The sequence below is a fragment of the Typopeltis vanoorti genome, chromosome 11, assembly GCF_054136105.1.
Source record: "Typopeltis vanoorti isolate ZY-2024b chromosome 11, IOZ_Tvanoo_1.0, whole genome shotgun sequence".
NCBI classification, from domain to species: Eukaryota; Metazoa; Arthropoda; class Arachnida; order Uropygi; family Thelyphonidae; genus Typopeltis; species Typopeltis vanoorti.
Genome location: NC_143559.1, coordinates 47,609,734 through 47,625,661, shown reverse-complemented (window position 1 = coordinate 47,625,661; position 15,928 = coordinate 47,609,734). Strand labels below are relative to the sequence as shown.

The 15,928-nt window shown below is 34.0% G+C and overlaps 1 protein-coding gene across 1 annotated transcript in view; it reads right to left on the bottom strand.

Moving 5' to 3' along the window:
• Positions 1-12,227, bottom strand: part of LOC150101538 (cytochrome P450 2J5-like) — a 32,326-nt gene extending 20,099 nt beyond the window's left edge. Inside the window, exons 1-2 of the mRNA XM_090400864.1 lie at positions 11,958-12,227; positions 1,204-1,331 (exon numbers count right to left, since the gene is read on the bottom strand). Of these exons, the coding sequence (XP_090256990.1) occupies positions 1,204-1,331; positions 11,958-12,169 (340 nt within the window). The 5' untranslated portion in view covers positions 12,170-12,227. The remainder of the gene's footprint in view (positions 1-1,203; positions 1,332-11,957) is intronic.
• Positions 12,228-15,928: the final 3,701 nt, after the last annotated feature.

The window sequence follows — 15,928 nt, the reverse complement described above, 5'->3', positions numbered from 1 at the left end:
CAAAATCTAAAAGTGTCACGGTGTATCCATTCCTTTTTTCTAGTTCAAGGATAGGTCATGTTTTAGCAAGTTGCTAATACATGACCTTCTCTTAGTAAACACATGTTGCTCATTGCAAAGTATCGATTCACTGTTAATCCATTTTTGAATGCGAATCATGGCAATTTTTTTTCAAAATCTTCATCACCACTCTCTCTGTTCTGAGACTCATATTAAACAGTATGGTTAAAGGAATAGAGAGTTCAGTTGAACACTCTATTGGTACACATGCTGATATCCCATTAGTCCCTATTGCTTAATTCTTATTCAGTTTATGCAACAGCTCTAATATCGAATCATTTTATTTACAAATGAATTAATGTGGGATTATTTAGAGTAAAGAAATGTAGTGTGCTTGAATGCAAAATTATCGCTTACCCCGAAACCTATACATTACTGTTGTCAGGGAAACAACACATTATGCTAAAATTGTTACACCATTATTTATAAAGTCTAATTCATAGCAGTTTTTTTTCACTAATTATCTGAAGAAAAGCAAGATAACTGTTGATGTATTCGAATCGCCAATAAAACAAATCAAATTATTGAATGCGGTTAAGCTTAACCAAAGATGAAGAAGTTATTGGAATTTATTTATTTCGTAATGTGATTCAACGGCCGTGAGCCTGTTTGTGGGATGAAAACCCCCAGCTAAACTGGGTTAAAAAAAAACCTGCTGTTCACGCCTAAAACCATTGGCACACTCCGGAGGGGGGGGGGGGAGGCTGGTCCTCCCAAAAAGAAAAAGAAAAAACACTAGAAAAATTTCTAAAAATCTTTTCCTAATTAAATTTCATTTTTTATTTATTCTTTGTCATGCCTTTATTTCTATATTACTTATGAATTAGGAGTCACATAAAGTGAGAATAGCTACAGTCTAGGGAATCACTGCCGCTGTGAATGCAAGGCGAACGAAGTAGTGCTCTGGTGGACCGTGCGTTACTTCGTTTTCCCGAGCCGGGACGGAGAAGATCACGGGTATCATGCATTAGTGATCACTGCAGATGCTCAGTCATAAGTTGGCAACGCGTAGTGTGTGTGTGTGTGCATTCTCAAATCGTCTACTCAACTCCCCACCCCCAAGATTAAATTCTGAGTGCACTACTGCAATTAATTATGATAGTCTCTACGAAAAGACTTTTTTTTTGTAAATTTAGTACGTACCAACTCCATGTGGGATAATAGCCTCGTGCATTGTTGGTGGACGATTTAAGCAGTTCGGGTGTGCTAAGAATTCCCTGATTGCTTTGTGATCACACAGAATCACAATACGCTTTGGTCCGAGACGAATGCTAAGGAAGAAACAAAAGATACAGTATATATATTTAGAAAGGTATTTAATGACTAAAACATCGATAATTAATTAAAAGCTTTAATGAAAAAAAAGACAATTAGTTTGGGCTTTTTACAGCCTTCATCAGGTATCTTTTTAGGAAGAGGAAACAATAATAAAAACTGAAGATTCTAAAAAACCCAGAAGCTCACATAAATTGCAATACATAATTGAAATAAAAAAACGTTGCATTAACATTCAAGTTGTTCTATTTTACGTGCCACTGTTGGTTGTATGCGTGGTAGCAGACTCTCGAGAACGTCAGTACTGAATAACAGCAGTATGGCTATCAGGGATGTTATAGCCATATAACATCCCTGTTAAAAGTTGTTAAAATTTGTGTGTGTGTGTGTGTGTGTGTGTGTGTGTGTGTGTGTGTGTGTGTGTGTGTGTGTGTGTGTGTGTGTGTGTGTGTGTGTGTGTGTGTGTGTGATATACATCAAAGCTTGATTTGCTTCCTCAGTCTTAAGAAAAGGCTGGCTATATTCCACTAATTCGGCCCTACCCAAGGGCCTATGAGTTGTGGAAATATAAGGATATTTCCATTATGGAAATATCCATAATTTTCTTCTTCAATAACTTGCTTCACTTGTAATAATCCTCTACCTCCTTTTTTTTCGTGATAGATAGAGCCTATCAATGTCACTGCGAGGATTGAGGGCGTGGTGCATTGTCATTAATTTTCGAGTTTTTCGATCTAAATCTTCTATCTCTAGCTGGGTCCATTCAACAATGCCTGCTGAATATCTCAGAACAGGTATGGCCCAGGTATTAATTGCTTTTATCAAATTTCCAGCATTAAGCATTGATTTAAGGAGTTTGCTTAATCGTCTTATGTATTCTGCTCTAGTTCTTTCTGTGATCTCATTGTGCAGAATTTCTGATGCTTCTAAAATTCCCAAATATTTGTAGCTGTCTTCGAATTTTATTGCTTGGATTATTTCACCATTGAGCAGCTCGATTTGGTTCATATCTTCAAACTTTCCTCTTGTTATTCCAGCAAATGCACATTTGTGTAAGCCAAATTCCATTGATATATCTTGACTGAATATGTGCACAGTGTTTAGCAGTTCATTCTCTGATTTTGCATACAACTTGAGATCGTCCGTGTATAAAAGGTGAGATATCTTTGCACTCTTTTGCGCAGTTTGATAACCATGAGCAGTTTTATTTAAAATTCTAGTTAAGGGGATCAATGACAATATAAACAATAGAGGAGATAATGAGTCTCCTTGAAAGATGCCCCTTTTTATGTTTACCTCTCCAATTTCTTCTCTATTTATAACCAACGTTGTTTTCCAGTTTTTCATGCTGGATTGCAAAAATTTTTGCACGTTTTCTCTAATACCAAATAGGTTTGTGCATTTTAAAATCAAACTATGAGGCACCGAATCAAACGCTTTTTTATAATCTATCCAAGCCATATGAAGGTTGGTTTTTCTACGTTTGCAATTTTTAAGAATCATTTTATCAATCAGCAATTGGTCTTTTGTGCCTCTTTGCTGTTACCTTTTTGTTCAATTGGGAGAAGAGAATTTGCTTTAAGATAGCTGTATATTTTATCAGCTAGTATGCCTGTGAGTAGCTTAAAAGTTGTTGGCAGGCTGGTTATTGGTCCGAAGTTTTCTGGGTTTGGACCTTTTTCTTTATCCTTTATGGTCAAAAACGTTTTCCCTGCTGTGAGCCACTCTTCTTTGCATTTTCCTTCTAAAACATCATAAAATTGGTTAGCAAGTCTTTCATGTAAGCCTGTTAGATATTTCAACCAGTAGCCATGTAATTCATCCTTTCCGGGTGTTGACCAATTTTTTATATTTTTTGATTGCTTTTGAACGATTTCAGTTGTTATTTTCAGTTGGTCCATTTTTTGTTCTTGAGCTCCATTCGTAATTTGTTCAATCCATTTTGCCTTGTTATTGTGCCTCTTAGGGTTGTCCCATAGGTTTTACCAAAACTTTAGTGTATTTTCTTTGTCTCTGGAATTTATATTTATATTTTCTTTCAAGTTATCATTCCTGCAGCAATCAATTTTCTTGTAAAACTGGTGCTGATTTGTCCGAAACATCGAATTTTGCTTGTACTGTTCAATGCGTGCACTGTATCTTCTTATTTTAGCTGCAACTGCAACTATTTTTTGCTTCACATCCTCTAATACTTCATCAATAGGTCGTGTTCCAGTATTATATCTCTTTATGAGGTTATTTCGGATTTTTGTGTTTTTCAGCTTCTTTTCCTTAAAGTTTTTCAAATTTCTCACGTCTGCTCTGTGTTTAAAAATTTTACTCTCCAGTCGATGCTTCCATTTTGGTTTCTGAGCCTTACTGCTTTTGGGTTCACGAATCTTATATCCAAATTCAGATGTTACGACGTAGGCTATTGAGTACATAAGTCGATTCGTTTGCCCAATAGTTCCAGTAGGAATATCCCTTGCAGCTTTATTTGCCTCTTGTAGGAGTTCCTTGAGTTTTTGTTGAGGTACTTGTCTCAATACCGGAAGGATAACTCGTTTCTGGGTGCTGTTCATTTGCTCGATAATTTTTCGTGTGAGTTCTTGTTCCTTATCTGATAGCGTCCTTTCAACTATTTGTATATTTTCAAAATTTTCAGCATTCTGCACGTTGGAATCTGATTCTGCTTCATTCATATGCTTGGTCCCTTCAGGGTCAGTACGGTCTCCTTTTACAGCTTGAGGTTTCAGTGCTTCCAGCTCAAGTTCACTAAATACCTTGCGTTTGATGATGAAGCTGCGTTGCTGTATCAGCCTTTCGAATGAAATTTCCGAATTTGGGTGCCGTTCAAGCCAAAGTTGGAACATTCGTTTCTGAAATCCCCTAACTGATCGATTTGAAATGTAGAAGCACTGCATGACTTGTCTATTTTCAGCCATGCTCCACTTTTTCCTAGTAAATACTTTCGAGCTCTGTGGATCTTGTTCCTGTAGCCCATTTGTCACTGGCTGTCCAGGAAGCCTAACATCCAGTGCGGTCCTTGGTAACCCGCGCGACGACCGATGCGGTATAGTCTTCTGATTTGTCTTCACCATTTTTAACTGGGGGTGGGCAGGTGCATGAGATAAAAAAATAGGTAAATAAGACAGAATCACCCCTAGCCCTCGAATACTCTAATAGCATTGGGGGGAAGGAGCAAGGTGAAAAGAAATACAGAGGGAAAGAAGAGTAGATATATATAGAGTAGGAAAGAAAAGTATATATATATATATATATATATTAAAATTAAATTAAATTTTAAATTAAAAATCAACTAACTAATTAATCCTAAATTAAATTATTTCAGCTTAAAAGCAAAAAAAATCATAAAAAAACAACAAGTGAAATAATATTAAATTACATACACTTATCTTTTTAAAATGTGTTTTTTTGTTAAAATTTGTTTCACTAAAAATTTACACTTCACTTCCTCTGTAACTCACTATACCACAGAGGGCAAACTAACCAGCCACTGTTCACAAATCAGAAAAAGGTGAACCAAAAACAGCAACACGTGCTTGCAGGGCCGACGGAAGCGGGCATGCTGAGCATGCGGTGCATGCGGGCGCCACTACGAAGGGGGTACCGCCGCCGGGGCACGGTTCGACCTTCATTTTTAAGAAACAAAATTTTTATCACATAAACAAAAAAAATTTTAGAATGATCAATATTAAAATAAATAAGGCCGGATACACTGAATAAAAATTTTAAAAAATTGTATATTGCCGCCTCTTTGATCAGCTGGCTGTTTATAATTTTGCAGCGAGAGCAGGCTAATCTTGCCTGCAGAATGTTGTGTCTACTGAAGTCTATCTAAAGTGAAACGGTGAACGGTTTTTATGTGCAGAAACGAATTTTCGTACAAAACATTTCTTGCTAGTTAGCCAGTCATATGGTACGCATCTCAGTAGGCTACTGACAGCAGCGCAATGAGGACTATTATTTCGTCTCTGTGTCATGTTGTGTAATAATTTCTTGTGGGTATAAAATAGAAACGGAATCAAAAATTAAAAAAAAGTTATCTGGTGCACCAAATCGTAAACGTCATGCAGCGAAAGAAGCAGTTATTAAGAAACAAACTGGGGCTCTTAATAAATTTGTTAACATATTAAAATATTCTGATGCAGACTGTAACCAACTCGATACATCAGAAATCAGAGTTGAAAAACCGTGCATGTCATCCAGTTTGCATGAAAGTACTATTGAACAAGATAACAAGGCGCATGATTTAAGTGAAAAACAGTTAGGAGAAGATTTAGTTGTAGTTGACCACGAAACTAACACATTGTTAGTCTCTGTAAATTTAGAACATCCAGGTGAATGGGGAAATATTGATGAAAAATTACGAGTTGTTTTATTGAAATGGGACCTGTTCAAAAGAAAAATATAATATATCCCAGAGATACATATGGTCGTAAATTTAGTGACACGTATATTATTATAATATATTCTATATATTATAATAGAAAAATCGAAAACGGGGAGCTCGTGCCAAGAACATGGCTCATTTATTCCGAAACTTTACATTCTGTTTTTTGCTTTTGTTGCAAACTTTTTGCACCTACTGAATCAAGTAGTCTTGTAGAAGGTTATGACGATTGGAGAAATGTAAGTACAACTTTGCATAGACATGAGACTAGTTTAACTCACATGAAATATTTCTTAAAATGGAAGGAACTTGATAAAAATTTAATAATCAAAACTACTACGCGGATCATTTGATAAATTATATGAATGGAATAACGGCAATTTTTTAAAATTAATCGAACTGTTTGCGAAGTTTGATCCTGTTATGGAAAAATCATGTTGAAAGGGCCCTACATCGAAACAACAGAGAACATTATTTGAGTAAAGACAGACAAAATGAAATATCGGAAACTTTAAGTAACGCAATGAGGGATACAATTTTATTATCAATTCGAAAATCTAAATATTATTACATAATTTCAGACACCTGATGCAAGTAAAGCAGAACAAATGACCATTATTATTCGCTTTGTTTCCTGTGACAATGGAATTGTCAAGATCAGGAAAAACTTTTTAGGTTTTGTAGATATATCATATTCTATAGGACGTGGTTTATGTGCAACAATAATGGAACAACTGGAAAAATGGAACATCCCCATTGAAGACATGCGAGTTCAAGGGTATGGCAATGCGGTAAATATGAAAGGGAAAAAAATATGGGCTCCAAAATTTCCTTTTGAACAAAAATCCTCGAGCTTTTACGTGCCATGTGCTGCTCATACTCTAAATTTAATCATTAACGATGCAGCCAAAGTGAATGCAGATACAATTAGTTTCGTTGCAATTATTCAAGAAATACACAATTTCTTTTCATTCTTTTACAAACATTGGGCAATCCTTTTAAAGTTCGTAAAAAATTTAACATTGAAACAGCCATCAAAAACCCAATGGGAAAGTAAAATTAATGCAATCCGCCCTCTACGATATCAGTTAGGAGAAATTTCCGATACACTTTTTGAAATTTTAAATAATGAAAATTTTAATAAAAGAACTCAGCATTAAGCACAAACATTATGTGCTAAAATAAAGGACTACAAATTTATTTGATCTCTTATAACTTGGCATGATTTACTTAACAGAATAAACCTGCGAGTAAAATGCTTCAAGACAAAAATATGAACATTACACTTGCTTTAGAATCTGTCGAAAACTTAAAAATATTCTTACAAGAGTATCGATCAGATAAAAATTTTAAAGAAGTTCTAAAAACAGCAAAAGAATTGACTGAAGAAGTGGATGGAAAACACGAATTTAAAACTGGTACGGAAGTTCGACGACGAAAGAAGACACGCCAATTTGACTACGAGCATCATGACGAAACGCCACAATCGCTAGAAGATAAATTTAGAGTCAATGTGTTTTATACACTTCTAGACGCTGCAATGTGTTCGTTAATAGAACGTTTTGAACAACTAAAAACATATTATGATAATTTCAATTTCATGTATAGATTACTACAAATTAATAATGAAGATTTACGAAACAATTGTGACGATTTAGAGATTCTCTTGAAGGACGGCGACAATAAAGACGTAAATGCAATAGAACTATATGACGAGTTATGTGCTTTCCGGAATAATTTTCGGAAGGATAATTTAAATATTCAAAACCCTTTCGATATTCTTAATTTTTTTGCGTCCAATAATTTATCTTTCCCTAACTTTTCAATTGCTTTAAGAATACTGTTAACCTTACCTGTTAGTGTAGCGAGTGGTGAACGTTGCTTTTCCAAGTTGAAATTGATTAAAACCTACTTAAGAACAAGTATGTCACAAAAAAGCTTGTTAGTTTGGCGTTAATAGCTATATCTATTGAAAATGATATATTGTGGAATTAGACGTTAACACCATTATTTCTAATTTTGTGAATATGAAATCAAAAACTTTAAAATTTTAATGTAAAAAATTTCAAGTATATTTATGTAATTTAATTTATTTTCTGTTATTCTGTAAATATGTTATTTTTTGAATACTTATATTAAATGTTCTAATTATTTCTGAATTCTTTTCTTATTTTCTCATCTCTCTTGAGTTTCCTTTATTTTCCTAAAAGATAGTTCCACTTATAAAAATTATTAAACATTTTTTACAAGTTACTAAGAATTTACTAACTTATAAAATGAAAGAATTTTTTAAACTTCAGTTCAAATAAATTAAAATAAATTAATTAAAATTTATTTTAATTTTGTTAGCGATTCAGGTCGGTGAGAAGGCTATAATCCCTGTATCATTATATTCAATGATTAAAGTGAAGTGGCTTTGTCAACATTTGCTTTACTTTTAAGAATTTTTTGAATATTCGGGTTTTTAACGATTATCCTGCCTAGTCAACACTCTTGTTCGTTACATTTAGCGAACCAACGTGTGGCTGTTCTGTCAAAATTTATTTAAGAAATTTCAAATAACTTAAATTTTTATTATCGTAAAAGAACCACACACGCCCAGATCGTTACAGGGGCGCTTAGATAGAAATTGCATGCGGGCGCCAAAGACCCTAGCGCCGGGTCTGCGTTTTTCTATGGCTATCCCACCGTTGACCGAAACAGGCCAACCCATATTAAAATTTTAAGACAGACAAGGCGTTCCCAGGGTCGAGGGTGTAAGATTACATATCTCAATCAGTTTTACGATTATAATTTGTGGAATTTTTTAATCGATCCCGGGTGAAGCTTCCCCCCCACACACCTGCGTACGCCCATGACCGTGTGATTGTATTTTATCGATGTATGAAATTTTTGAGAGGGCATAGCGCATCAGTTGTTTTCTAAACAATCTGTTGTTTTGAAAAATCCAATGATGGAGAATATTGTATTTGGTTGGTATATTTGAAAGACTCAAAGATGAAAATATGTGAACCCTCATTCATAAAACATGTGAGAATAGGAAAGAATAAGTGTGAGTAGAAACACTTTCATTAACGGTAAACGAATAATTAATATTTATCATTTGTGATATGCGTGTCTTATAAGTTACTCGGTAGAGAGAATAGCACGATCCTATAAATTACAAGATGAATAAGTGAATTTATGATGGCATAATTAAAAAAAAAACTTATGAAGAGAGAGAGAGAGAGAATATTGCAGGAATAAATATGGTTTGATGGAGTAGCAAGCCATCTCGTAAACTTTTGTTGCACATGTTATGTGTATTTCTCTGGTTTTAGTATATTTCGCTCTGTTTTCCAAGAATTTTGTTTTGTTTACTGAGACTCAGTATACATAACATCCGATCATTATCGGAACTATTCACACTTTCGGGAATCCTAAATTCATTATTTTTATTTAGTATCAGCGGTTCTTCTGTCTTATCAATCTCACATATGCTGGTATTTTGTTGTAGCTCAACAACGTCTTATAATACACAGAATATTCATTTGTATTCAAAATAGATATTTTTATTGTCTGTTGTTTCCGAAGACTAGAATTAAAATGTCTCTATATACCGTTAAGAAACATTGCATTCTCAACAGATGTTATACTGCGCAAGCAAAAGAAAAAAATTACCATTTTTCTCCTAACATCCACTTTCAAATTTTCAGTTCCAGAAAAATGCGTAACAACTGTTTGTAATATATACATTGTATACAAAAAGCGCTCAACTTATTATAAGTGACAACGTTCAATTGGGTTGGTTGACAGAATAACCAATCACAGACACTAGGTGCTGAGTGAGCTACCAATTTTAGCTCATCTGGCCCTGCTTTTCAGAGGGTTCACATATTTGTTTCTTTTAAAAATATTAGAAAGCTAAGAATTTGACTTGCTGTGCCCTCTTTACATCTTTTCGAATGGCTCAAAGGTGTATGTATTTCGAAAGCACACCAGGGCTATTAACGCGAATGTGACGCAATGTTCACGCGGCGAAAATTGCCTTCTTCATGAAGCACTAATGCTTTATTACCCTCCTGAAGAGGACAATGAAGCATTAGTACAGTATATTGTGTTCAATTATAGGAATTGTGCGAAGTCTGCAAACAATTGGGGAGACTTTAAAGGGAATAAATGCAAAAATATAATATGGGTGATATTGATATTTCCTGGATGAGCACCGCACATCTAGCCATTGTGGGTAAACAGAATGTTTTTGTGACAAGAAAAATTTGTTCCTGTGATGCTTACTTTGGTGTGTGAAGATTACGCACCATGAAGGATGAGGAATACAGACGTTTTCACTTTGCCTGTGATTTTTGCAGCTTCCCGTGCACTGCTTAAACTGCTTGTTTATTGTGCCGATAGGGCATTCATGTTCGTGGGTGATCTGACAAATTTCCAGTTTTATAGAAATCTTATTAGCCACTGTATTCTGGCAGGAGTGATAGGACCAAGTACTTTATTAATACTTTATTAATACTTTATTTAGTACTTTATTAATGCACGTATTTGCAAATAATGCATGCAGTGCAGCGTCCTCTATCTGTGAAAATTTGAGAGTAATTTTTTTCCACGCCCAAAAAAAAAAAAAATCCCCCCTTCCTTTGGATGATTCTTAACTATATCCCACTCACTATTAACATCCTGTATATATATATATATATATATATATATATATATATATATATATATATATATATATATATATATATATATATATATATATATATATATATATATATATATATATATATATATATATATATATATATATATATATATATATATATATATATATATGGTTTTAACTTTTCAAACAATCAAATAACAGGTAGCAGTTTTTTTTTAGAGAGATTTTAATCCCTCGTTTAAAGGGACTTTAAAACACCTCTTCATATAAATAAAGAGGTGTTTTAAAGTCCCGTTAAATCTTCTGTTTGTTCAGTTTCACTTCAATTTCTTCAGTTTCTGATTTTATTTTATTTATTTTATTTGTACCTTATTTTATTTATTGTTAATACATAAACTCAACTATATTTTTTTAATTATGGATTTCTCGTGATTCAGAGAAAGGACACCTGGGTAAACGGAATGCTAGTAGATATTATCATTCATTCAAAGAGAGATAAGAAGAATTGCTTAACTCCCCTTTAAAGTTCTACTTAATAACACTATTTTTATATTATATTTTATTTTTTTGTTCAGATATTGTTTATTTTTATTTCATTTTATACTGTATTTATTTACTTTAATTAATAAAATTAAATTCGTTTTGATAAATATACTTAAACATTTATTATTGATGTTTAAGAATTTTTATAGAAAATAAATGGAATTTCCTGAATACACTTGTTTATATCTCATTTTTTTAAAAATATCCTTCATCTTTAATTGAATAGTTTTTCTGAATGTCATGCAACAATGCTTAACAAAGCGTTTGCATTGTGATACTTCTAACAAATATCTTTGTTATAAAAAAAGCGTCTTGGGAAAGAAATCCATAAATTCGGTCTCTTTCACAGTCTAAAGTACAAACTTCTTATCAATCAGTGATAAACCGAATCAAACTAAGAAATAAGCTTTTTTTTTCTTATTTCAAACCATAACTTTTATTACAAAGTAAAAGAAATTAATCTTTTACAAACGATGTTTTGTTTTTATATTTATCACCTTGTGAACCTCTTAATCCTTTGGTTTTCACTAATTGAATCCACTCAATGAAAAAAAAAAATGTGAGTACATTCATGTATTAAACTTCAACATTGTAAGTTTGATAATTTGAATTTGTTTTTAAATGACTAGGTTCAAATTTATAATTACAATATTTAATTATAAATATAAAATATTTATAAACATTATGATGTTGTATAAATCTGTTCAATTTGTTTGTTATTGAAAAAAAAATGGACAGCAACAAGTCAGATTTAAACTCTTGGAATAAATCAACAAAACACAGATTATTGCAGCATCGTATTTCTTTTCGAATGGACATAATTATAAAAATTTTATAATTATGTCCTTCCCATGATTAAATTATCATTTATTACACTTTTTTTAATAAGCAACTTATTTCTATTGTTCAAAGTGCGATGTCCTTTTGTTTTACAATAATGCAAATTTTCATAATGTAAATAAAGTGCAAATAAAAATAAATAAAATGTAAAATAATATAAATAAAATGTAAACTTCTAAGCAACATTACCTGAATACGTTCCCGTATTTTTTGGAGAGTTTGTAAAATTTCAAATGAGGCGCTTTACCAAATAAAAAGATATTTCCTAAAAACGGAAGTCCTGGTGGGCCTGGAGGAAACCTTTCCGGATTTCTTGATATTTTCCATATGAACAACACTAGAAGAATTATTACAATCGACAGCAGTAATTGCTGAGTGGAGAGTATTGTTTCATAAAACATGCTTGCATTAAGTGTGTGATTCTCACTGGGAAAACATGGACACGAAATTGATGTAACACTTTAACAGTTCGCCCTTGATTTCAGAGGTTGGCCCTGCTCTACTTGTGTTTTATCTCTTATATCTGTTATTTTCCAATGATAAGAAATATATATTATGACCAATAGCACTACGGGTAATAATAATAATAATAAAATCATTTCAGTAAGTGGCTCCATCTGTCGTTATAGAACACTCTTGTTCACACATCAGTTGAGTAATATAAAACCAGCTGTAACTGGATCGATATAACATTCTTACTAAGAGTGTTGCAATACGCTTAACAAGAACCGTACAACACTCTTGCTACGTCATTATATAAATAATATAAAAACAGCTGAGTTGAATAAGGGTTAATGAAACTTTGTATTTGCAATATTCACAATCATTTATTAGAAGATCCTAGTTTGTTTTTAATCATATCAATTTTTGCTGAAATTAAGCTGAATAGTGATAATCTATAAAGTGATAAGTTAGAAATTGTAACATGCATTGGGTTGCATTGCATTTGCAGATTATCTCAAGTTTCCCATTCATGGATAACTAAATATAATTAATAATAACTAAACAGTGAATCATTTAATTTTTGAGAAGTAGCAAATGTTTGGAATAATAAAGATTATCGCATATTCTTAACGACATTTTTTCCTATTCGCGTAGTTCACAGAACGCAAAATATGACAAACATTCCACATTCCACACACCATATAGAAAGTCGTCACCAACACCTCGTAATATATATGAAAAGACAGTCGATATTATTATTATTATACGGGCACCCCTATTGAGTCCGAAGACTCATCTCGTGTGATCCAATCTATCCGCACATACCCCCCCCCCTCCTTGAACCCATTATCAAACAAAGTACTTACAACTGACTTTGGCAACCATTCCACTCAACTAGACCCCTCCAAACAAAATCACTAGTCCACACACCCCTATTAACCACACCTTTATTCAACTTCGGGATGATCCCTTGTTCTGGTTACCCTAGCCAAGTGCTGAAACATGTCCTCTGCATCTATCCTATAAAAAAAAAACTCTTTAAGGAACTTAAATGTATCTATCATACCCCCGATTGCAGAAGTTGGTTGATACGAGAAAAAGATTTTCTCATATCAACCAACTTCTGCAATCCACACTCCTTCAATCTATCCCCCATAAGGAACACCCCACGGGCCACTCACCATATTGGTCACTCGCTTCTGAATCCTCTCCTCATGTCCAAGAAATCCAGGGGACCAGACTAGAGCACATTAATCCAAATTTGGGCATTTATCCATGTCAGGCCTTAAAAAGAGGAATAACAATTTCCTTATGTCTCCTTGTTAATGTGTTCTTTAATAGTCAAGTAATCTTATGGGCTACCTTAGCAATATGTACTCTAAACTTTAAATATCTGTCTACAACTACCCCTAAAATCTCTAGCTTCATCTACTGTATTTCCACCAGTACAGTGCCAACAATGTGATACACGGCTTTTATCCATACTGACAGCCTATTTAAATCGTCCTACAAGCTATCTACATCGCCTTGATTAACTATTACTCTATCTAATTTCACATGAGTAAACAACATTACCTTTCAGGTTATTTCCAATATTATTTATGGTCAAATTAAACAGCAATGGTTCCCGCACTCTACCTTGCGGCACACCATTAGTCACCTGTTTTCGCCTGGACACTGCCCTTCTATGTACCACTTTTTGAAATCTGTCCAGCAGCCACCCTTAACCACTATCATATATATCCATTCCATTTTGTTGTAATTTGCATAACAGATTTCTATGTGTTATTCTGTCAAATGCCTTTGCAAAATCCAGCAAATTCATCGTGTAGCCATTTCTTTTATCCAACTCATCTGTTACTCTGTTATAAAAAGTTAGTAAATTACTAAGGCATGACCGACCCTTCACAATGCCATGTTGACTCTCATACCGTATCATATTTTTATCTACGAATTCTTGGATTCTCTTTTTTTTTACCAATTTTTCTAGTACTTTTACCACCACATCTGAGATATTGACTGGTCTATAATTTGCTAATTCTTATAACCACCCTTATGCAAAGGAATAATTTTGTCCTCTTTCCACTCCCTTGGAACTTTACCTGAGCTGAAATGCAAATTAAACAGCTTAGTCAAAGTCATTGTCAGTTCCCTTGCACAAAACTTTAGCTAATATCCCATCCAATTCCACAACTGTATTTACATATTGATCCTGAACTATCCTAAGAACCTCCGATTCTTCCACATCTGTTCCTATATTATCGTCTATCACATTGGTTAAAGCAGTAACCTCACTAGGAAGATATATCCTTGCAATGTGGCCATTCAGTAACTCAACTATTTTAACTAATTCTGTATCCTCTTGACCATCATCACTCATCATGGTTATTCTTCCATAGTCATTCTTCCTCTTACTTGCCACATAACGAACGATCCCTTTCAGATTTCCTTTGTCTTGCTCGGCCAGATCCGTCTCAAAATCTCATTTTGTCTTCTTTGCCATGCTGGTCAGCTTTCTTGAATGAGCCTTGTACTGTTCATGAGTTTGTAGTTTAGCTTCTCTTTGTATACCCTCCACAGCAATTTCTTCTTCTGTAGCTCTTGCTTAATGATGTTATTCATCCATCTAACTCCTACCCGATTAATCCTCCTTACGTTGGTTATACGTGTACAATTTATAACTGCTTCCATTGGATGATCCTTAACTATATCCCACTCACTATTAACATCCTGTAGTGATTTATATCAATGTATGATGCGCCGAGGTGTTGCAAGTGCGTGCAAGTGAAATGGTTGTGAGAAAAAAAACTGACGGGGTTTGAAAGAGGCGCTTGAAAGGATATCATATCGCAGGCCTATCTGTTCGGCAGATTATTGAGAAATTCAGCAATCCCAGATAAATAATCAGTGATATTATACTGAGATGTAATTGCACGGATTCAACTGCAAGTACTGCTAATAGTGAACCACCATACTCTCAGAAAATGACAGTGGGTTGCTACAGAGGATAATATGTAAAAATGGGCCTTCATCGGTAGACAATTCATGTCCGTGATGTACCTGCATATTCTGGATAATGTAATGCTTCGTATTTTGTGACGTTTATAAGGAACTAATTGTGGTCTCTTTCATTAGGGTACCGTGTCGTAAGGCTGCCGCCATTAATGCATGGTTTGTGCAGATGAAGATCACCACACAATCCTGATTTCAACCGAATTGAACAACTCTGGGATGAACTGGAATATCAGAAGAGGTGAAATGATGTCGGCCCCAGAGCACTCCAGGACCTCATTATATGCTTACAAGAAGAATTATCTGAATTCCCTTTAATTTCTATCGTACGCTTGTAGAAGGTACGCCTGAAATATTGCTACAATCATCGCTACGAAAGGTCTTACATCTTATTAAGGGTGGACACCTTGCCTGTTTGTTCCTCACACTATGGTGTCTGTTGACTTCTATCCAAGTAGAGTTCCTGAAGAGAATATGCCTTTATGGTCACTCACAAAGGGGAACTACAGAATAAAGGACAGAGTAGAGAGAGAGAGAGAGAAATCCCTCAAACTGTAGGCCTTTGTTCCAAGCCTTTCCAAACCTGATCAAATGGCTTAAAGATCTATAGAGCAATCATTTCAACTTTCTCAATATATTTCATTGTATTTTTTGATGCTAAGGATATACATATGGTGATTCTGTTTCACTGAGAGTATTCCACT